The 24,143-nt window shown below is 36.6% G+C and overlaps 1 protein-coding gene across 2 annotated transcripts in view; it reads right to left on the bottom strand.

The window, feature by feature from the left end:
- Positions 1–22,743, bottom strand: part of parp8 (poly (ADP-ribose) polymerase family, member 8) — a 77,217-nt gene extending 54,474 nt beyond the window's left edge. The window contains exons 1-2 of one of the 2 annotated variants that reach the window (XM_066712050.1): positions 22,211–22,743; positions 21,520–21,574 (exon numbers count right to left, since the gene is read on the bottom strand). In XM_066712050.1, coding sequence (XP_066568147.1) covers positions 21,520–21,574; positions 22,211–22,301 — 146 coding nt within the window. In that variant the 5' untranslated portion in view covers positions 22,302–22,743. The remainder of the gene's footprint in view (positions 1–21,519; positions 21,575–22,210) is intronic. The other variant, XM_066712052.1, reaches the window with a different exon arrangement.
- Positions 22,744–24,143: the final 1,400 nt, after the last annotated feature.

Genomic DNA, 24,143 nt, shown 5'->3' with positions numbered 1-24,143 from the left:
AAAACACAAACAATTGTCCATGTACTATCTACAACACTGTGTGTCGTCATATTTTAGTCACATTAATTAATGACAGAATTCTATAAGGTATATGCAGTAATATTTTGCCTCAGTTTTGGGGAAATAAAAAAATGCAATTGTTTCCACTGAATTGAAGGGCAACATTTAAAAACAAAATAAACAAAAACAAAAAAAATCATATTTGATTAAAACAACTTCTTGACACTCTTTGATAAGGCCATACTTATGCAATTGTGTATTTGTCTCAGGGCCGGCCCGTGGCATAGGCGAAATAGGCGAATGCTAGGGGCGCTGTCCATCCATAGGGGCGCCCAAATGATTGGAGATTTTTTAAAGAAGATTTTTTTTAAAGAAAAACCATCAGCCCAACCCACCCCCGGGCTAGCTTCAAAGAAACACAATCTGCACCCCCCCCCGGTTGGAACCACATACAAAAAAAACGTCATCACCGCCCCCACCCTGTTAGCACCATGGACAAAACACCCTCAGCACCCATCAAGGGGGCGGCAGAATGTCCAGGGCCAGCCCTGATTTGTCTGCATGCAACAAACAGCTATTTTTCATAGGTTTGGTTATAACCTTGCTTCAAAGTAAAGTTTAAGTAAAGTTTCATTAACCAGCTATTTACAGAAGTGCACTGAAGCGCAATCTAATCTATTTTTTCATTACTACAGGATTCCATTTACTTCTTTGACTCTTTCAATATAATTTTCGGTACCATAAATATGACCAAATATAACACTTTTACAAAGGTTGTATAATGTGTAGTAATACATTTATGTACAGACACAGGATACCAGCGCTCAAGAGTATAGGCCTACACTACGGAGAACATCAGTAGAGGGAGTTCTTGAATAACAACATAATATGATGTGGCTGACATAAAAATGTATGGTTTCCTTGTCTGGGTAGCATTAATTCATTCAAGTACTCTACTGTCATCCGACAAGGCTCATTATTGTGTGGAAAAGATTGAAAAGTTTCGGTATAATTTACAGTAATGTACAAAATGCATGAAAAAGTACATGTGCTGAATATATTATAATATACAATAATGAAATTTCAGAAATGACTTGTTTTGTTTGTTTATCTGTGCTTTGTTTTACAAATATTTACAAACATTCTTACACCTAGCTTAGTTTAACTTAATATAAACCATAATTCCATGTTGAAATGCAACATATTCACTACAAATTACTTCTATATGGCAGTAATAATGAATAATACATTCAGGTCACAGTAACTGCATTACTTAGCAGAACATTAACTCAAATAATGTGGGGAAGCAATGCATTTTCACACCATAAGAGAACTGAACTGATGCCACAGAACTGGAGGCTATGAATTTTTAAACAGCTGATGTTATTTGAAACTGTTTACATGAGTTATGATAGAACACTTTAGATCATGTGATTATTTTAATATAATTCAGAAATATTCTGCAAATCTAAATTTGTGCCCATCAAGACAAACATGAAGTTTTGTTTTCCCTCACTTTATTTGCTCATCTGTAAATTCCTTCCACATCACAGTAACTTCTAACTAGATGTTCCTCATCATCACTGGACATTCAATGACAACAGGCTTATCTTCAACAGCAGCAAACTGTACCAGCCATGCAGCATTAGAATGCACTAACAAGCATAAGGCAAGGTGCGTGTACTGCAAATTCCCACAACAAAATCAACAGTCAGGCAAGATCTTTATATTGCTATTAACCCACGCCGAATGGGCAAGCTTAGGCAAGCTCTGCCTGACTTCACTGGGTAACAACATTTCAGTCCCGGGCAATTTCCCTGGCATTTCCCATAGTAATGCCAAAGAGTGTCTGATGCTCTAAGCCTCTGGCAACTGGCAATGTCATTTTCACATGACTAACTTAATGCATTTATCAATTCGGCAGTGATCTATGAAACTGGAAATCTGCTTAGCCTGTGTTAGCATCACTTAACCCCATCCTTATCAGGGTTTCAGAAAAATGCATCAGATTTAGCACATCTGTAAACAATGACCGAACAGTCTATCTGCAAAAATACTTCACCCAGATTTATTTATTCAGTAAAATATTCTTGTTGAAATTAAAACACATAAATCTGAACACACTCTGGATTTAAAATGTTGCTTATTAAAAATGCTGTAATAAAATACTTATTTTATTACATTATTTTACATATTATATTATATATTAAGTAATTTTTAAAACACTCCTGTTGACAATTTTTCATTCTGTACAGAATTCACAATATTGTTTGACATCTACAACTTAAAACAAGGACCAGTTTACAGCAAATCAAATATGATGGCAGCCCACCTTCAATTGCATCATTAAAGGAATGCTTCTATTCATAGGACTGAGTTACAAAAAACTGTTAGCAGAAATTGTCCAGTGATTAGATATCCGTTGCCTACATACTGGACCTCCGCTCTTTCAAGAAAGGGGGAAACAAAAAATGCAGGTGATAAGCACACTGCTGTGCTTGCAATAAAGCTAAATCTCTATGTAAATGATCCCATAAAATGAACTGTAATTTAGTCACTGCATTGTAATGGAAAAATCAGACCTGAACTGTATAATATGCTTAGATAAATCTAACTTTTACAATTTTATGCCTAACATGTCTCATGGGATATAGCGGTTATCTAGGAGTCATCCCTACTGTGTGTGAGACCGTTACAACACAAGTGTCAATAGGAGCTGGAAACCTTGGCAATTTCTGGTTAATTATTCAGATAACGGAAGCACATTCCTATACACACGATACGTGGTAGATTCCAACGCAATCAGAAACAAGACAATGGGTGTCAGATTGAATGTCTTTGTAATTTAGAGCTGACATATAAGGGTATTCTACATAGCAAGCATACCTTCCAGTGCAGTGACATTTAAACTTATTTAGGTTTAAGTTTTTTTTTGTTTTTTTTTTTAATCTTCTAGGAGTTTTAGGTCTTCCAAAATGCTTGACTTGCAAAATTTAAAAAACACAATCTCAGTGCAGGTATTAAAACAAAGCAATAATTAGGGTTTCAGTTTAATGCACCAGTGAGCTTATGAAAACAGGTCTTTGGATCTGGCACAGGCCAGTCATGCTCCTACTCCTGACCTGATAACCGAATAGAAACCTTGGTATTTTAAGCCATGTGGATAGACTATTAGCTGAATTTTTTTGTCAGCAAAATATAGCTCCAGTTCTAGTAAAGTTTAAAAAACTTTAAAATGATCACCTTATTGTATTTAATTGACGAGACAGTTAATGTTATATAATTGTATTCAGAAAGTTAGCACTACTGTTCAACAGCATGCTGTGGTTACAGGTTACAATGTGCCGTTGTTGGAAGCACACGGACAACCCTTGGCCTCGTAACCGACTTTAATTGCATCTCCATTATGTTGTTATCCAACTCTTGCATTTCACTGTCAATTTTCAAACACTAAGGCAATCACCAGCAAAGGGTACAGCCAGCAAATAAAGTCTCCTCACCAAAACATTCGTAAGACATCATCATTAGACCTGAGGAACTGTTTTGATATAAGTGCCATTTCCTTTCTCTTGCCCGGACTTTAATGCATTCTCTAGATTGTTCTTGATTAATATCATGTAAATACAACCTGCAACTTCCTAGGCAGTGTGTAACCTAAACCAGCAGATATAATGTATACAAATTCTGGGATTGGTTGTGAGTTACAGAATAAAACATGTTTTTAAAAAAGCCTATTTCTTCAGGTTACTTCATGCATTTTTGTGCAATCTTAATTTGTATACATAGCCTAACTGGAATCATGGAAGCATGGAATATGTATGTTTAAGTATTTACATGACCAGAAACAAAGTGTAGGTCAAAAGTAAAAGCAATTAATTTTAGTACTAGATTTGACAAAATTATACACCCTTGCTTGGACAAGGTTCAAAACAGTATCAAGGGATTTTCAAATCAAGCATTAAGAGCATTTATGCACTTTAGAAAATAATATGCTATGGTTCTTGCAAACATCTTGCTATTGCAATTATTCACTACTTTTATATTTGTAATATATTTACATGATTCAATTATATTTGAACCATTACCTTAAAAACAATATCAAAGCCTCCTAAAGGTGAACAGTGCAATTTAAATGTTTAAATCTTGGTTGTTGTTCTTAACTTCAGGAAAAACTATCTGCATGTTTAACAATTATCTTTTGCATGTTAGCCCATATTTTAAAGTAAGAACAAATGCTAAGCAAATGTTAAACATTAACCATATAAATCATTAAAATAAATATTGTGTCAGCTACCACAGTTTGTGAATTGTAATTCAAGAAACACAAATTATGAATAACAAACATCCCAAGATAATGCTATGCAAATTACCAATTGTTTTCGCTCTAAACGGTATTAAACTTACCCCACACCAGGAACACAAACCAAAAACCAAAATACTAAAATTTATTTGATTCAAGTTCAGTTTGAAACAGAGAAATGGAACTCCATGTGGATTTCTAATATTCAAAATAAACACTTCTTTATGCACAAATCTGCTAAATGGGTGCACTTGAGTAAGCAACATGGATTAGCCAGCTATAGACAGAAGGAATAGAAAGCTTGGTAGATTAAAATAATCAGAGATACTATATTTTTTTACTTGTCATTTAACATAACATATATATATATAAATGCATCTCAATTGTAGAGCCTGTCACTTTTTTTTTACAAGGCACAACCCCTCTGCACAGAATCTGACCGACACAATATCCTGCGAAGTCAAACAGATCTTCCTCAATATCACATTGCAAGAACAAGGTCAAAAGTCAGCGTGTTCTTACTTGAGAAGCAAAACAGAAATGTTTATTACAAAGATTAATTGAGTGATGATGAGGCTGATAGTTAGGCCTATTACATTTGTTGTTATTATTGTAAAATGCATAACACTTTTCAGCTTGATATATTATCACATCTACAATATATTATAGCTCATTTGTGAGAGATGAAAAGTATAAATAATATGAAATACAGACAAGGGCAAAGGGTTATAACTAGTTATAACTAGGTATAGAATCGACTTCTTATTTGCATACAATATACAAAAATAAATGACATTTACATGCATTTCCTTCTGCAGCATGTGGCATATTTCAAAATTACTACGATTTATTATTTATTCTTTTAATGAACCATTTTGTCAGGAAATGTGTAACTTCCCTTTCTGTATGTTTAGAAAGTCATGACCACAATTACATCACGATTCCAACTTAAACTGCTTAATAAAGTGTTATTTTCTAAACAGGGCTGTCAGTGCAGGACCAAACAGGGTAACTGCAAGGGGGACCATGGTAAGAGGGTATTAAATGAAAACAAGCTTTTTTCTTTGGCTGCAAACAGTAATGCCTTAGATCCAGATCAGGTAGACAAGTGGGTCTAACATTATGTAAAAGTAAAACAATATGGAGCCTGCTAAAAAAAATTAAATATAAAACAAAAATACATCAATCCATCAATTTCCAATAACCAGTCCAGAGAAAATACATGCAATATAAAATTTATCAAAAATTATATACCAGCTTTACTTCTAAAACTTGAGTTACACTGCAACACTCTGTACGTCAAAGAGTGTCACAATACAAGCTGGCTAGGTATCATTCATTCCTTGCAGGGAATAATGAATTACTTTAAACATTTTACTAATTTTCCTTATCATTAAATCTTAACTAACAAGTACATTTTATTATCTAGTCAAGCACAAAACATGGTTTACAAAAGAGATTCCTCCAGGTACAGGTCAAAGCCATGGGACTTGATATGCTTTTTTCTCCCTTCTGTCACTTTTTACCTAGTCTCTACATTAGAAAAAGAGAGCACATTCAGCTATCTGTGGTGCAGACCTTTACAGAGATTCATGACAGCTGTTCATGTTCAGGTGGCATGAGCCGAGCTTGCCTTGACTCATCCACACCTTGAAAAAACATAAATAAATAAATAAATAAATTGATGCCAAAATGTCTCCGTGGACCTTTAAACAAACTTATAGTTTTGTTTTGCCTACAACGGGATTTGGACACGACTTAAAAAACTACAATACCAATACAACGCTAGGATAAAAACCTAAAGAGCTTGAAACTTTAACACACTTCTAAAAATCCAACCCAGAACTGAAGCACATTGCCTAAGGGTAGCACTTTTTAAAACTGCCAACCAAATGTGAGGGTCCAGATACTGTATTGGTTAAAGCAAAACCAGACAAACATCCACATGTGTAAGCTTTTGATTTGGACATTGGTTATCGTCTGCAGTTGATGATCAGGATTTCTGATTATAGGGCCAGATTGCACAATATTAATTTATACACCTGGAAACGAAACAATTATATAAATAGCTGAATTCTGATCATAATGTGGACTCCAATGTCAGTTAATTGATATTATGTTTGTGTAAATAAGGTTTATGCCACAAAAGAGGACTTTCTGACCAGTGAATGTGCTCCTCTTATGTAGACATTAGAACAATTATACTTAGACAATATCAGAGCTGCTGACTAATATCTAAACATTTAATGACCCAATCGGTCACGCAAATGCACTGTGACGAAGAATAAAGTGTCAGCTATCAAAAGCATTTCCTATCTGAAAAAAATATCCTTAAAATACTTAACAAAAGTGACATATCCATAATCACAATTCAGCTTATCAAATATGGGAATCTACCCACCATATAAACCACTGCCTCTGAGCCAGTCAGTAACCCACTGCCTTCAATAAATATTGATGTCATGTCTGTCAAATAAAAATCCCTTTGCAGTGATAACCTTTCATTGTTTCAACAGCCAGAATAACCTCAAGGATCAACTTTTGCATCCAACAGCTCAGCAAGAATAAACAATGATCATGTGCAGCCAGTAAACTCCTCATCCTTCAAGGAATCTCAACAAGATAGGAACACGAACACAACTGTATTGTCGGAATTGTCCACTGTACGAATATCAAATGTATACAGAATGCATTTAGCACTACTCCATGTTAGCTCACTCAGCATTCCTTACTTAGGTGAACTACCTGATGCCATTGTCCCTCATTAAACACTGATAGTGGATATTTCCGAAAGACCGCTACCAGGAAGCTCTCCACTCAACTAGGGTCCATCTCGTCTCAGCAGGCTTCAGCTCAGTAGGGCTCGTTACTCTGTTATCAGATAATCATTTCCTAACAATTCGCTTCCTCTGGCAGCTGCAGTATACAGATCTTTAGGTTGGGAGAAATGCAATTGCGAGAAGCCAATTGTAATTTAAAGTTTAATTGTTACTAGTTTACAAACTTTAAATGTCTTTTTAATTGGCTTGGGTGTTACAAAGATGATCTGTATTTTAATATACACTACTGGTCAAAAGTTTTAGAACACCCCCATTTTCCCTGTTGTTATTGAAATGTAAGCAGTTCAAGTCCAGTGAATAACCTGAAATGGTACAAAGGTAAGCGGTAAGCTGATAGAGGTTAAAAAAAAACGTTTAAAAGTTTAGGTTACCAAAAACTGAAAAGTAATGCTTCTACCAAAACATGGATGGTCTTGGTTTGATCAGTAGACTGTCTGGTTCCAGAATATGTCATAATTGTCAATATTTTCTGAGATTTTGTATTACTACTCAGACCAAGTATCCCCCCACTTCACAATGCGGAGGGGGGGGGGCGTAAATGTGGAGGGGTATAATAAATTAGAAAGCTGAGTCTCAGCTTTCATGGGATACCAAACACTTATCAAACAATACAACAGTGAAGAGCACACATGGGATTAAAGAAGCACACAGATTCTGTGCCCTTTTAAGGCTACCAGAGGGGTTTGTCATCTTAAGTGGTTAAATTGTGTTACACAAAACGATTCCATTATTTTATTTATCTCCAATTGTTTATTTGTTCTATGTTTTAATTTCAGAGTACACTGAGACATTAAACTGTGTAAATTTCAATAAAAACTGGAAAAACTGAGGTGTTCTAAAACTTTTGACTGGTAGTGTAGGTCACATGATTTTGTTTGGTGCTAACTCCCCTCCCCCCCAAGTTTTTGGGGAAATGCATTTTGATCAACATGAAGTTACACATTTCTAATGTGATGGTAGAGATTACATAAATAAGCTTAAAAAAATGACATTCCTATAGATTTTGAAACAAAGGACCCTCTTCATGATAATCTGATCATGATAAATAAAACACCCTACATTGTTTTAAACAACAACAATCCATTAAGATGTAATTCTTAAAGTAACAAAGTAAGATCACAGCAGTGCTTGCATGGCTACCCTACCAGAACATGAGGGTGAAGCAGGAAACATTGTTTTAAGAACACTCTTTTCCTTTGGGCTAAATCTGGTCAACAAAAATACTTTCATATTGCAGCATGTCTACTAAAATGTTTATTTGCATACCGTAACTGCTGTCATAAGTGGCAGAGAGAATAACACCTTCAGAGTCAGTAGAACAGAGTCACACCCACACAACGAGCTTGGTGAAGCGAGCAGTAATAACACTAAGAATTCCCTTCCATATACTTTAAGGTAGGTATCCACACTGCTGTAGTAATACACTTCTGACCACATACCCCACTCCTCCGGAATACTGAAATCATTTTTAAACCTGTCAAGGAGGGGAAACAGTAGTCTTTAAAAACTGATGTGTTTATTCTGCTTTGGGTTACATTTGACGCCGTTAACTTTGCTGTAAGAGTATCTTAATGGCACTGCTGTAAAGAAAAGATATAGGCTACAACTGCCCGTGAGAGCAATCCTGAATCCTCAGATTTTCCTTCCCTTCACAGTGACATCCTATGAAATATGACATTCCACAAAACCACAGCTGTAAACAGAGATTTGCGAGAGCTCTTCCTAGTTCATTTACAGTTAGTGACGTGACTAAATTACTTAGCACAAGCAAGAACGGAGCACAAATGTTTTCAGAAAAACAAATATAATGGAATATTGTTTTCAAATCTCCACATGTAGCGACTCTACATTTCAGGCAAAAAGAAAACCAAGCCATGATAGTCCCAAATTGTTGTTTGTTTTTACTTCTTTCATGAATTAATCATGGTACGTTTACTGCATACCATATCTGCACAGAACAAGAGCAATGCTCTTAAAAAGAAGAGAACTACTAGTATTCCTTTAGCAGGAATTTCATTCTTACCTTCTGGTATAAAATATATAGGCCTACATCATGTTAGCAATAACTCACCATTGTTGCCTGACAGTTTGGTGAACACCTTTTTTAGTTTCAATAGATTTGGTACTTTGGCATTCTGCAGCTTGGCTAAACAATTGGAATTGGAGGATCCTGCTGTATTTCCCCTTGTATAACCATCTGATCTAGTCACTTTCAGCACAGTGAGGCAGAGCAGTCTGAACAAAGGTTATTGCTGGGAAATGGAAGACACAGATAGCTACTGTTTTGTGGTTAATGGCTTCTAAAAGCTTTTCATAAGTAGTTTAAGGTGACTCATGTTCCATGTGTATTTAAAAATAAATATCAGAAACCATATTAGGAACTTAAAGGGGAACTCCACCCAAAATCCATATTTTCTCAGGTTATTCTGTAAAAAGAAACGTATTCTATGGTTTTTCATGTCCAGCTCATTCTATGTACCAGAAATCAGAGATCGAAAAATATGCGGTGACGTCACAGGGGTGCTAATTGTGGAGCTGCTTTGCTGGAAGCCAATGGGGAAAATCAGAAAAGTCACGAAAATCATAAAAAAATAAAATTGTATGCAAATTGTATAAAACAGCTGTGTGACGAAAACGAAAAATAAACAGTTCGATGAACCTTAATATTTTTACATATGAACATCACAACATTTGCATGGCAGAAACACTTCTTTCACATTGAAAATGTAAGTATTTTTCTTTTTTTTTTCAAAACGAGCTCATATAGGCTACATAAACATGAACAAACGAATAATACATTTTACACAATAAACGGTGTAAACTGGTGTAGAAATCGGTATGCACATATGTTAGCAAACACAGGCAGAGATATTTACTTTTGTATTGCAAAAGCTGCCCAAAATATGCAGCTATGCGGCTCTAGTGTTCACTGATTCATAACAATTTAAAAATAACGTGTATTTACAATACAAATATTACTGATTCAGCTATATCTAAAGGCATGTTCATAATATAGGCCTAGGTAATGCTGCTCCAGTTCGGGTTTTATTTTCTGGCTTTCAGATTCTTAACCGACATGGCTTTATCTATTAAAAGGGAAGTTACTCAGTATAAATGATTTACCTTCACTATAGCCAGTATTAATATTGTTTTACTATGGCTCAAGACTGGGTAGATGTATTTGCCTGTTATTTACTGTATTATTTTTTGGCCTGTATAATGACTGTTGTGTGTTACATGCATGTTCTGTATATCAAATAAAAGGACATTACATTTTCAATATATTATAAATATATGCAATTATAATGCAGTAAAACATGAATGTGCCTATTAACTGTTACTACAACAAGCCAGATTAAACCAGTCACAGAATGCTCTGTGTTATGTTGGCCAAAGAAATGACCAAAATATCCATGAGTGTAATTCGCTCCCTGCACTATTGTTCTGAAGAGAATGTGTGAATGTTACTGAATTCTGGAAACGTTTTCTTAATGCTATGATACCTGTGTTTACTGCTCCGGCCCATTTGATCTGGAGTGAAGACTGTGCATCTTTATGAAAGGAATGATAGTGTATGTTGTGTGTGTAGATTTTTTTTTTTTTTTATGGCGTGGTATTGAATTGGTATTGAGTATCGTGAAATTGAAGAAACAGACATCTGTAAAACAATACAAGTGCATAAAAGTGCAATTCCAAGAGGAAGGGCAAGCACGTGTGAAATAAGTATGGCTCACTCACTTGTAACACTTTGCCAGCTCTCCTCCCCTGCCAGTCTGACAGCCCCACTGATGTCAACGTACATTGACCAGCTTTAATAATGCAACACATGTTCCTGAATGAGAAGAGCCCATCTAATGGGCAGTGCATGACTTGAATTGATCCCACTTAATTTAAATATATGTTACAAAAATAACAACCCAACAATTCATCAGCAGTGACTTGCATTTCCTTGCATTGTCTCAGAACCGTCTTTAGGAACATACACTCTGTGTTGTGGCCAACAATGCAGTCCAAATAATACTGTACTGCTGGTTCACTGAATAAAGTATCTGGTGCATGATAACTCTCTTAAGGATGGGAAAACAGAATTATTGTGTGACACTGAATAATCTTTGCAATTACACCCATCTTTATTAGTAAGGTATACCTTTAATGGCATTGCAGTTTCAAAAGGTGTGTAGTGCTTGTTGGTACAATAAGCCTTTTGGAGTACCACAACTTGTTTTTTAATGTATTCTTCCAGGCCCAAGATGCTGATAAAGCCTCCAAAGCCAACCAGGTGAAGAGCAGTCATTAAACAATGCCTCCACATTAACCATTGGATTTATTTCAGTCATTGTAAAGTATGTAATTACCCATAAATGAATAGAATGCATCCTATGAAAATAAGTTGCATTTTAACTCAAAACACACTTGGTTTCAATAGAAAAGCTCACAATATGAATCACGCTACAAGAATGAAGATGATCTGGGGAGTAATTAAGTCATCAACACAGCCTGCATTGGTAGTTTCATGTTAAAAGCTTAAGTGCTATTAACAAACAAAGTGAAGACAGGAATAGGCCTAAATCATATTGCAACTATGTATACACGTTTTGTTCTTTGCACCATATTTCAACATAGTTATTAAAAACAGGAAAGTAAAATGAACATATACAATATGTTGCTAAAAGATGTGGTGCCAAATGGAAATATAAATATTAGCTGACAAACTTTATTCTAAAATACTAATACATTGAACAAATAAAAATTAGCACTTGAAATAGAACTGTCAAGATAAAATTAACATTAACATATAATAAAACATCAGACTGCACAAGTGATAATTATGAGGAAAGATACACTTTTTTTCTAGACACAGTGTACGCTTTAAGTAAGAGAAAATTATTTAAAACAATTGTGTGCCGTCATTTACACACACACACGTATACATCTTCTTAGGACAGGCTTATCTGAATTGGTGCTGCTCCACTGAACAGAATGTCCTTGTGTTTTAAATTAGCATATTTATCAAAAGATTTTCATGAATCAGAAGAGCTGTGTTTTATTTAAAAAAAAAAATTAAAAAGTGTTATTGATGGGGGTGTTCCACTTTATTAGTGAATGAGAGTTAAAAACCAAGCAACAGGTAAGGAGTCTGCTGTCCATAGGAGTATGATGCTATTCTGCGCAAGATATTAGTTAATTAAATAAACCAAGGATGTGAATGTTTAAGTATTTGAACTAAAAACAATTCATTAGAACATAATATACCATAAAACACTATAATAAATGCAGTACATTATTTGTTGTGTTGGAAAGTCCTACATTTTTACTTGAGACATTTGAATGATTTGTGACCTTTCCAAAATGATTAATAAAAGTAACCCTTCATTTCCATAAAAATGGAAATGTATACTAATAATAATGGAATCAGTTTAATTAAATTATACACACACCTTATTTTCTTCCATTTCCCCTTCTGTTATAAACAATATAAATAAACCCCAGAAAGAAAGATGTTATTTATGGATCTCCTTTTACCTTTTTGCAAAGGATGCTAAAAAAAATCCCAAGATCTGCACTTCCTAGTTATTGCAATCTCACATATTTTAGCAGATGCTGATTGTAGAATTTCTAAATTTGGGCACATGCCAAGCCCTCAACACTCAGAAGTTTTTTTTATCATCAGCAGAAAACACTAGTCCCATTAAAGAACACTTTCTTATTACCATACATTTGCAGCTGTAACACTGGTATATTAATAAAGCTGACCTCACTACTGCTTGGAGACAGATCACAATCCCCGCGCATCAGCAAACACCTCTCCGCCCCCTTCCTGGACAGGTAGATATTTCTCCCCAAATCTAATGATGCTGATGTTGTTACATCTGCATTACCAATAGCTGGTAAATATGTTCCATGATAATCATGAAGATATTGTCCACAGCTGTGCTATGATTTAGCTCTTTGGAAATTCACAAAAACTGCCAAAAGGTGGAAATGATTTTATGAGAAATGTGATTTAATAAATGTATTGTAGGATGATTTTTTTTTTTGTATGCACATTTTAGACATTGTCTTCATTTGTTAGATAATCTCATTTTCAGTATTTTAAACTTGCTGGGTACAGGTCATTACCAAACACCAGCTGCAATCCAAAACTCAAGAATTTATTAAAATCTTGCCAAGCATGGTCAGATCGCACAGATAAACATTTTAACTGTGGTTAAGACATCTTGAGTATTTGCCGCTAAATACATAAACAAGTCACACATTTATCATTTAGCATTTATATATGCTATTGTTCAATTTGAACATTTACATTTTGATACTTATTATCTTGTATTACTTAAATACACTAAATACATAGTGAAAACAATGCTCAATTTCACTTCAATATTATGTGAAAGACCCATAAGCAGAAATTAAATTGCATTAATAATTAGTGCCAATACAAATCAATCATAATTGAAATTCCATGAGTGACACCAAACAGACTAAAAGTAAGGCAATCCTCATTTTAATGAAACCTAAATCAAAGTTAAATGAAATAAACTAAAAAGGAATGCTTTTAAACTATTTTAAGGAAACCGTTAGAAAAGCAGAGCTAAGTATTACTTGAGTAATTCTTAGCAGAGGAATCCAGAGTCTCTCAATGGAATAATAAACAGCAGCACAAAAAATGAATGAAATAAAATGAGAAAAATTGACTTTTGCATTCATGAAGGTACACTAAAAAGCACACCATTGAACAAAGTCCCAATTTCATGCCTCAGGTAATAAGACAATAAGAGAAAAGAAAAATGGAGGTCCAGCTCAGGTGTCCCAGGCGAAAGGGCTTCTTGTCCGACATGCCTTAGGAAAAGCCGTGACTGTTCCTTATGAAAGAAAATGGCTCTTCAAATCCATTAAAGTATATTTTCTAATGCCAAAATGCAATAAGAGTCCAGTATGAAAAGGGGCACTTTGGGTGGTAAATGAATAGGAAATTCCGTTCAGCAAATTAGTATTTTAATTGTATTGTTTTCTCTCACAATTGCTCTTGTATGCAACTGTGTCTCTAGATATCAAGTGTCACTCAATCATGCTGAGATTCCAAAAACCTCTCTTATAGTATACTGTAGTCAGGGACCGCTTGTCCCATTGATACCCAGACGATTCTACTCATCAGCTTGGAGATCAATATTGCTGTACCTAAGGACATGCAACACCTGCCCCACTTGCCCCATCTGTTCAACACCTGCCTCCTAATACTACTCTGCCATTCCACCACTGGATGGAATTCATATTCCAACCTGTGAAAGAATGTAACTCAAAGGAAATGTTAATTTAATCAAATGGTTGGAAATTTGTGCTGGTAAATAAGTCATAACGGTAGAGGTACTGTTCTGAATTATTGAAGGTGGTTATGGCTGGTTACATTTTAAATAGGTTGGAGTACTATCTAAACAACAACAACAAAAATCAACACAACAAAACAAACGTCCACAGCAGACATTGTTAAACTGATTCAATATTCACCTTAAATAAGAAAGGTCACACTACCTGTAATGTAATGACTTCCACCAGCATGTAAATAAAACCTGTGTCCACCAAGCATACAACAAAACATAATGTTCATGTTTTCATAAATGTTTTAATTCCAGTTATATCTCTTTTCTTTTGGAACTGATGGAAAACAATCTTGCTTGGCTGTGAAAAATCACAGTGCCATCTGCCCTCAATGCACAAATCCAGCAGTTACAATTAATTCATGAATTAAACAAAAGCTATGTAAACAGGATGCCTTCATCAATTCCATGCAAATTCTGTGAAAAACACTTTACCTGTGGATTTTCTACAACAGATATTGCACTTTCAAAGGGCCTAATTCATACAGAAGAACCTAGACTATAAGTTTAGTTCCATGAGTTTTACTGGGATACATTGCAGTCAATTGTAATAATGCAGTATATCATTGTAAATAACAATTATAACAAACAGGGGCTCATTATCTTAACATATGCTTGCTACTAGGGTTGTCACGATACTAGAATTTTGAACTTTGATATGATCCCGGTTCAATTTCTCGATACCAATTTATTACCACGTGCAAAAAAATAAAAAATAAACATACACTATCATTCCTTTCATAAAGATGCACAGTCTTCACTCCAGATCAAATGGGCCGGAGCAGTAAACACAGGTATCATAGCATTAAGAAAACGTTTCCAGAATTCAGTAACATTCACACATTCTCTTCAGAACAATAGTGCAGGGAGCGAATTACACTCATGGATATTTTGGTCATTTCTTTGGCCAACATAACACAGAGCATTCTGTGACTGGTTTAATCTGGCTTGTTGTAGTAACAGTTAATAGGCACATTCATGTTTTACTGCATTATAATTGCATATATTTATAATATATTGAAAATGTAATGTCCTTTTATTTGATATACAGAACATGCATGTAACACACAACAGTCATTATACAGGCCAAAAAATAATACAATAAATAAGAGGCAAATACATCTACCCAGTCTTGAGCCATAGTAAAACAATATTAATACTGGCTATAGTGAAGGTAAATCATTTATACTGAGTAACTTCCCTTTTAATAGATAAAGCCATGTCGGTTAAGAATCTGAAAGCCAGAAAATAAAACCCGAAATGGAGCAGCATTACCTAGGCCTATATTATGAACATGCCTTTAGATATAGCTGAATCAGTAATATTTGTATTGTAAATACACGTTATTTTTAAATTGTTATGAATCAGTGAACACTAGAGCCGCATATTGTGGAGGCTTTTGCAATGCAGAAGTGAATATCTGCGTACGTGAATTTCTTACATGAATTAAATACCTACATGGCGTTTGCTGTAAATTCGTCGAATGTAATAAGTTATAAAAACTTTCTTCAGCCGCCGGACCGCAGTTTATGCTGTAGGTTTGAATACAATAAAGCTGACAATCTGGGCTGTCATTGTGAAATAATATGTATCCTGTTGAGAGCTGAAACACATAAATGTCCACACATATTATTATAATTATTTATTTTATTCGCAAATGACACCAAACACACACAACTGAAGAATCACACCTGATCTAGCGCTCACCTGCCTGTCCTGTCGTCGGCTCCGCAAGTTTCTAATTTTCTGTCTGTCTGCTCTTGTGCTCATTGTTTAGTGTCAGGTGCGGCTGAAGACGCCCCTCAGCAGCGCTACACTATGGCAAGCCAAATTATCATTTAAAGATATCTGCAAATAATTCCAGATATCTTCAAATATTTAAAGATATCTGCAAATCACTTCCTGTATGTAGCCCAAGATTATCACTTCCTGTTAACGTGTTCGTTCGTTTCTATGTAAATGAATGCGGAAACAGGAAGTGATCATCTCAGCCAAAATACAGGAAGTCATTTGAAGATATCTCAAAATGAACAGGATGTTATTTGAGGGTATCTCTAAATCATTTAGAGATCTTTAAAAAAACACCTTATTTAGATGTCTCGAAATCATGTATAGATATATTTAAATGATAATTTGGCTTGCCATACTACACAGCAGTGAGAGCTGCTACAGAGCCGCTGTTTCGCGCTGTTTACACGCAGTCTGTGGCAAAAGCGCGCCCATTCCACAGTGCTTTCACACTGCATGTTATATTTCAATTTTATGCTATTTGTATAACTGGTTGTTCTTTAATTGTATATCTGCTAGCATATGTGCATACCAATTTCTACACCAGTTTTACAGTTTGTTTGTTCATGTAGCCTATATGCGCTCGTTTGGAGAAAAAATAAAATAAAAATACTTCTTAAGTTTCATCCAACTGTTTAGTTTTCGTTGTCGTCACGCAGCTGTTTTATACAGGAGACACACGGGTGCGGTGGTTGTATTTAATCCGAAATCTCGGCGGTTCTAGTGTTACGAGCTCACCGATTGTAATCAGTCCAATCAATACCAAATTGAACAAAAATACTACAGAAAAGTGGTGCAATGTCTCGAATTGTGATAATCCAGGCTTTCCTTTTGTTTGTCTACTGGGAATCTGTGAAATGACAGGGTTTATATCCGTCACAAAGGCAATCACTCACACGGCCAGGAGCACAACAGTGAGACACGTCTGTTTATCGCACTTCCGCAACTGAGGCTTTCAGAGCCTCGTTTTCGCTGGGACGGGAACGCGGTCATTGGTTACAACAGCGGCTGCCTCGTTTCCACCCGAGTGTGCCGTTTCATCGCGCAGGTGCAGTGCTCCGATACTGCGATATTACCGAATGCGCAGCTCAGAGCCGAAATTTGGTATTGCGGTAGTATCGAAGTATCGGTATTTTTGACAACCCTACTTACTACATCACTCCATTCTTCTCTACCATCTGTCTGACTTAATCAATCCCTACTAAATAGTTATACAGTTAGATATAAAAAGGTCTGTACTAATAAAAAGATGAGCCACTGGTTACTGGTTTTCTAAGCAAAATCATTTTTAAATGAGTACAGTAGGCAACGACCTATAGTGACCAGAGAGAACACATACATCAAAACATACATCCGATCAACGCATACATCAAGGCTGTAACTTAATAATCAGTTGCATTTTTTGACTGACACTGAACAAAGCAAATTGTAAGATCATTCTAGATAGAAGACTTATATTTTAAAGTTTTTATTGTTCTGTAACTGTAGTGCACTGTTTGTGTAAGATATTTGCAATATAACAATTTGTTTTTAGCACAATGTTGCCCTGCTGTCCTAAATTGTGGTTACACACACTGGTGTTTTATACATACTTCAGTAATAGTATACTAGTGCACTGTAAGTTAGGCCCAGAGAAATTCACAGGTAAATTTCAACAACGAACTGTTTTTTAGGGGGACGGGACGGAGGATGACTGACATTAAACAAAGACTGATATGGTTCTATAGTCTATAAATAATACAATTTCTCTACGTAGCAGCTATAATGTGCAACTTAGTAACCACCCAGCATCTAGATTACGTATTCAGCAACAACATGAAGTAACTTAACAGCTTTGTCAGATCCAGTAACGCCTAAAGGCCTAGTTTAAATTACAGTAGCCAGTGAAAAAGGCTATGCAAGCCAAATGCATTGAACTTAACAACAATGCTTATCTTTCTAACCTACTCTGTCAGACACAAACCAAAGAAATTATTAAAATACAGAAGGATAACATTGAAAAATGTACAGGGCTGTGCTCATATGATGTTTCATACAAGATATCTGCAAAGATTAATGCTTCTGTCAAATTCAAATTCAAGCTACTGTGTTAGACTTCCTTGTTTTATGTACATCCTTTTTTTATGTATTAATTTATTCATGAAACTTCCTAAATTACAAAAGGGGGGTGCAGAATGACATCCACTTACTCAGGGACAGTCTAACTCGGCAACACATTTTAAAATAGGTTTGATTATTTTGTTTTTGGTTCTTACATAAGACTACAAATGACTGTTCCTCCTTTAATATATCAGAAATCTAATCATGGGGTGACATAACTTGGTGCACTCCTTGAAGAAAACCCAACTTCGCCTGATTAATTTATTTAACTGTGCATTACGCAAAGCAGTAGGAACAATAAAGTTCCATGTTGAGGTAAAGGACAGATGTTGCCAAAATGTGACCTACAATGTTCCACAATAAGTAATTTCTCTGTCATTGGAACAGGGAGAGACATTCATATGACAGTATCAAGCCATTTTCAAACACCAGTGCTATATGAACATCAGTCAGAAAAGTATAATCCAGTGGTATGGGAAGCATTTTTAGTGCACAAAAGTCAAGGCACAAGGGATTTTAATTTTAATTTCTATTTTTTGTTTGTTTCTATGTTATGTGGTCGGCTACATCACAGGGTATCTGGCGGACTCTGGCCTTTACAGCCTAGCAAGTTAAATGAGCATCCTTTTACAGCCAGTGGAAGGTCTTACATAATGCTGTCATACACATCAACTCAGCACTGGTAGTCTAGTCCTTTTTGACCCCATTCACACTTACTAAAGTGACCCAGAGCTGAAATTTAGTCCTGCTTTTTTCCTGACCATGTTCACAGTTGAGGTTTTAGGTGGCCTATGTGTGTTCACACATGTGGCTGAAAAGGAGGCCTAAAGTTGTGACAAAATGTATGCTGGGAATGAAAACAATGATCTTCGGCTAAAACAAACCAGTTTGGTATACTTACAAGTGTATGATAGGGATACATTATTAATATTGACCTAATCACATGTATGTTGTCTTTGAAAGTACTCTTAACCCTTTGTAGCCAATGCTATCTAATATACATTTTTAAATATATGATGACAAAACATGTAATCGGTTTAGCACGGTTCAATGGGAAATCGAATTAATACATTACTAATTTCAAAATGTCTATCTTTGGTTCTAAAAGTCTGAAAGTGTGGTTATACAATTCAATCAAAAGCATTTAGTAGGACATCTACATTACATTAAATCACAAGATATCATCTTATGCATTATTTATCAATATTGAGATTTAAAATCTGAAATGTGTATATATAATATAGCACGTCAAAAGTGTTAGTGTCTTTGTGACATTTTCTGGGCTGGAGCTTGATATATGTCCCATGCAGTCCAGCAGCCATGGTGGACATCTCTGTCTGCTGCTCGGTATTTCTAAGAGCTTGGATTGTGTAACCATCTAAAATACCCATCGAAAGAAGCCACCCACTTATATCCTTATAAAAATTAGCATCTTCCATCCAAAATGTAAGCAGTGCTTTATTTACTATGTCCCACTATGCTACCTTTTAAAGCCAACATTTTGAATTGTACAAGTCAACATCTTATAATTGCATATTGGATTGCGTAGCAAACAGCTGCTTTAAAATGCATTTTTGATGGAAAGATGCTTTAGATGAATATCATTATATTGCCTAATTCAGATTAGTGCATAGAGTTACGTGGTCCCGTTCACAATTTTGCAATGCATGTTACGCCTGATAATTGCAACGTGCTGTCCACTACAGTAAAGTTAACACTTCAATTACTTAGTAGAGGGGGGAAAAATTAAAGCGGCATTTCCTTTGAAACTGTACAGTTCGGCAGTCGAATCTCTAGGGGCGTGGTTTGAGTTTTGTCATGGACTGACGCATTTAGGTCAGCCCAAGCCCACATTCACATATACAGATAGGCTGGCCCTGGCCACCATTTAGGACTTTAAGCTGCCTCAAAAAGCTGATCTAACGTTACACCCAGGCCTTGAGGGTTCACATACAAGATAAGGTAGTCTTGGGCCAGCCTAAACCTCAAGTGTGAACGGGGTCTTTGTCACTTTGCAGGTAGAGTTTTTGGAGTAAAAATGTCAAGAATGGTATGCGGCCCATGAAACCTGAAACCACAAAGCCATGTAGCTCTGAGATCTTTCCTTGAGTCACAGTACAGAATGTAAAATGATTTGACGCATCCGCCTCTATGGATAACACATGATGTGTCTTTCATCTCTGAAAGAGGCTGTTACGATTGCGGCAGTGGAACAGTGTGTAGGACTCAACATGGAGAGTAAACACATCGCCACATCCTGGACGGAAAGGTCTAGTGTTCTACCACCTAGAAATAACATCCTTAATGGACAAAAACCCATACCCTTCTCCAAGATAGGCCATTCTACCACTGCCTTTAGAGACGGAATCACAGACCGGCCTGCAAACTGTGGTCTCGGCCGATGATAAACAAGTCTGGAATGCGCCTGGGAATCCCAATGTACCCTGACAACACCCTTTCTGAGAAACAACCCATGACTGCTCACCATCTTGCTGTGAATCATGCCAAGCATTGCTTTAGCTGGGAGAACCACATTCTCCTATACAACTGGTGAGTGAGAGGTCAGCATCATTCTTCTAAACAGGTTACATCTTTCTCCCAACTGTAAGTACTCTGCTGTCCGGTAGGTCCAGAAGCTATACTTGAGTGTTTCTGAGCATTTTAATTACACAATAAAATATTAAGCAATGGCACTGCATTTGCTCAAATTCAGATAACTGCTTATGTATTATTTATGCATCTACTAGGGAGCTCAAGGCATGTCTAGGGTTCTTCCAATAGCGTCTAGGGTAAAACAGCACCATGCATATATAAATAAGGTAATGAGAATGAGGGAGGTGTCACATACAACAAAATTGCATATTCTTCAACATGACAATGTCCTCAAAATAACAGGTGTAGGGGAAATATCATGGTCTATGCATTATAACGGAATTCAAATCAATAACATTTTTGTGTTTGTTTGTTTATGTAATTGACCACTGATGTTTTTCTTCTAAGCACTTATTTCCGTGCCACTGAGGGACTTTTGTCCAGTAAGCCCCGTACTACAGATAACCTGTGCTGTACGAAACATACCATTTTGCAGAACATCATTCATATGCACCATTCAAATTACCTTCTAGAGCCCCTGGAGTAGGTGAAAGTAAAGGTGGAGTCGGAGTATCGGAAATCTGAAATAAAAGGTGGGAAAAAAAAAAAGATCTGTCACAAAAGAGGATAGAGGGAGAGGGAGATGTAGAGAGAGTACCACCGCAGGAAAAGTCCCTTTTCAACAAGTGCAGTTTCCATGGCAACATCAGAGGGGATTTCTAGTGACAGAACTGATGCCGAGGCGCATCCTCTCCAACCGCGCCGCACATCCCGCTCGCTGTTTCTCCAGCATTTGTTTTCCACGTAAAGCTCTACCTGATAGGGTCGGTTGCACAAGTTAACGTCATGACTAGCATAATAATAATGGTGTCCGGGTTTTTTTTTTTTTAAAATCTAATAAATAACATATGTGCACAATACCACCGTGTTTATCGACACATAATCATGCATGTATACTATTACCATGCTGGTGCCTACCTGTCTTTTGTTTCATGATCAACAGAATCAGACCACACATGATGATGAATAGTGAATTCTCAATTAACTCCTAGTCCTAAATCCCTTTATAACTGTTTCTCTCTCTCTCTCTCTCAATAAAGCCCTGCTTTCTCTACGTATGCACCGACGAGGAAGTTTAGTCGTCTACGTGTGCAGGAAAATATATTTCTATGAAAAATAGAAGACTATGAAAATAAACACGTTAGTAGCCCTCTCACCAGAGAACAAGCAGTCCTTCTCTGCCCGGCACCTCTGGATCACGATGTCGACGTCTTTTTGTATCCTCTCTTGCCTTGAACACATCCCCATGAAATAACACCCCCTGGAATGGCTCGCTTTACTATATGCACTGTCAAACACAGCTCTTCCTCTTCACAATGTATATATCCCAAACAGCATCTGTTTCTTTGTGTGGATTTGTGTTTTTATTAGAAAGGCAGCCGCGATCTTCTTGGTTGGATTGTGACTGTTTGAAAAGCCCAGGTGTTTCTATTCTCGCAACAATAGGCTCAGATGAAGCTCCAGCAGCAACAGCTCCGCTCCTCGGTGTGTCTTTATACCGGAAACCACAGCCTCCCCTCCCGGCGCTGTGCTGCTCAGCCCAGCAATGGCGATTTGCACAGCTCCAACAAGACTCTTAAAGTGAAACTAACACTCACAGCGTTAGCAGAGAGGTGCATGGCATTGATCCGGCTACTGAATGCAACCTGTGAGCTCATTCTCTGTGGGGGTGTTTGAAATTAATTCTATACTGGAGTTTGGATCCCCCCAACATGTTGCTCTGTCAAATAGTAGTGCTGGCCTGCTGTCTCTGTTTAAAAGAGTATATTTATATATAAATGTATGTTTATGTGAGTATAATAATATTGTGTGTACGTGAAAAGTATGCCAGGAAGTTAATAACCTGACTGATCACTTCATTTTGGATATCGAAAGGACAGTGAATTGCCTCCCCTAATGAATTCTTCATGAATCCAGCCAACAACTGCAAAATCTACAATTACCATTATTACCATATCCATAGGTGTATGTAGTACCCAACCCCCCCCCCCCCATTTGTGAAACAAAACCTACACGCCAGACCATGTCAATATGTAGTACCAGGGCTGGAGACCCCTGCTGTACTGTTCGGTACCTAACTGAAGCAAAACAAGTTTTCAGTTTCCAATCCTTCAGTTGCAAACTCTACAACAGACACTACAATTGCGATATCAATATCGTCTGGCATTTGGAGTGTCTGTGTACTGTACAAGCTCCGGGGTCAGGTCTGGATACCACTGCTGTTGTTCTGTAGAGAGATATGCAGTTATAGTTGTTTAAAATAGAGACATAGAAGTGTATTCATGAATGTATTTATTGTAATTAATTACTGCATGTATTGTCACTTGCCGCTAATTATTTCACGTCTTCCAGTGAGCTAGTAGTTGGTGTGCTTTATACAGAGTGGGCCTGCTGCTCGCTTCTGCATAGTGCAGGGACACGCAAGCCGCAGGCCATACGCCGGCCATTTATCATATTATTGAGGCCCATTAATTACTTCCATTTCACTCATGGTTTTGTATTTTAGAAGGAAGAAAAAATTGCAGGAAAGATACAGAAAATGTTTATAAGATACAGATACAAGATAGTACAAGGGGAAAAATATTGTACAGATACTGTATATTACTTGATAGCACAAAATAATATAAAATATATGAGCCAGGAAATGCAAGATCACCAATGGTCCAACCACGAATTCTCCCGGTGCTCCAGATAGCCAGTCCGCTAATGGCCTGATAGTGTACTGACATTACTTGCTATCAACTGTGACAGTTGTAGTTCCTATCTCAGTTCCTAGCTCATATATTTTGTATTATTTTGTACTATCAAGTAATGTATCTGTGAAATCTTTTTTATATATACATATATAATGTCCCAGCCAGCCGTTTGACTGTGCTGCCCCAATTTAAAAAAAGGGTTGTAATGGGAGGGCTAAAGAGGTGAGCGACACGGACCGGCCCACTGGTCTATTCTTCCTTCTGTACAGCGGCTGCAGCCCTTAGCACCGCCCCTTCCCTCACACACACACACACACACACACACACACACACACACACACACACACACACACTGACTGACAGTGACATAGCCATTGAGGGAAGTCTGCTTCTT

The sequence above is a fragment of the Amia ocellicauda genome, chromosome 8 (assembly GCF_036373705.1).
Source record: "Amia ocellicauda isolate fAmiCal2 chromosome 8, fAmiCal2.hap1, whole genome shotgun sequence".
Lineage (NCBI taxonomy): Eukaryota > Metazoa > Chordata > Actinopteri > Amiiformes > Amiidae > Amia > Amia ocellicauda.
This window is presented reverse-complemented; position numbering and strand designations above follow the sequence as displayed.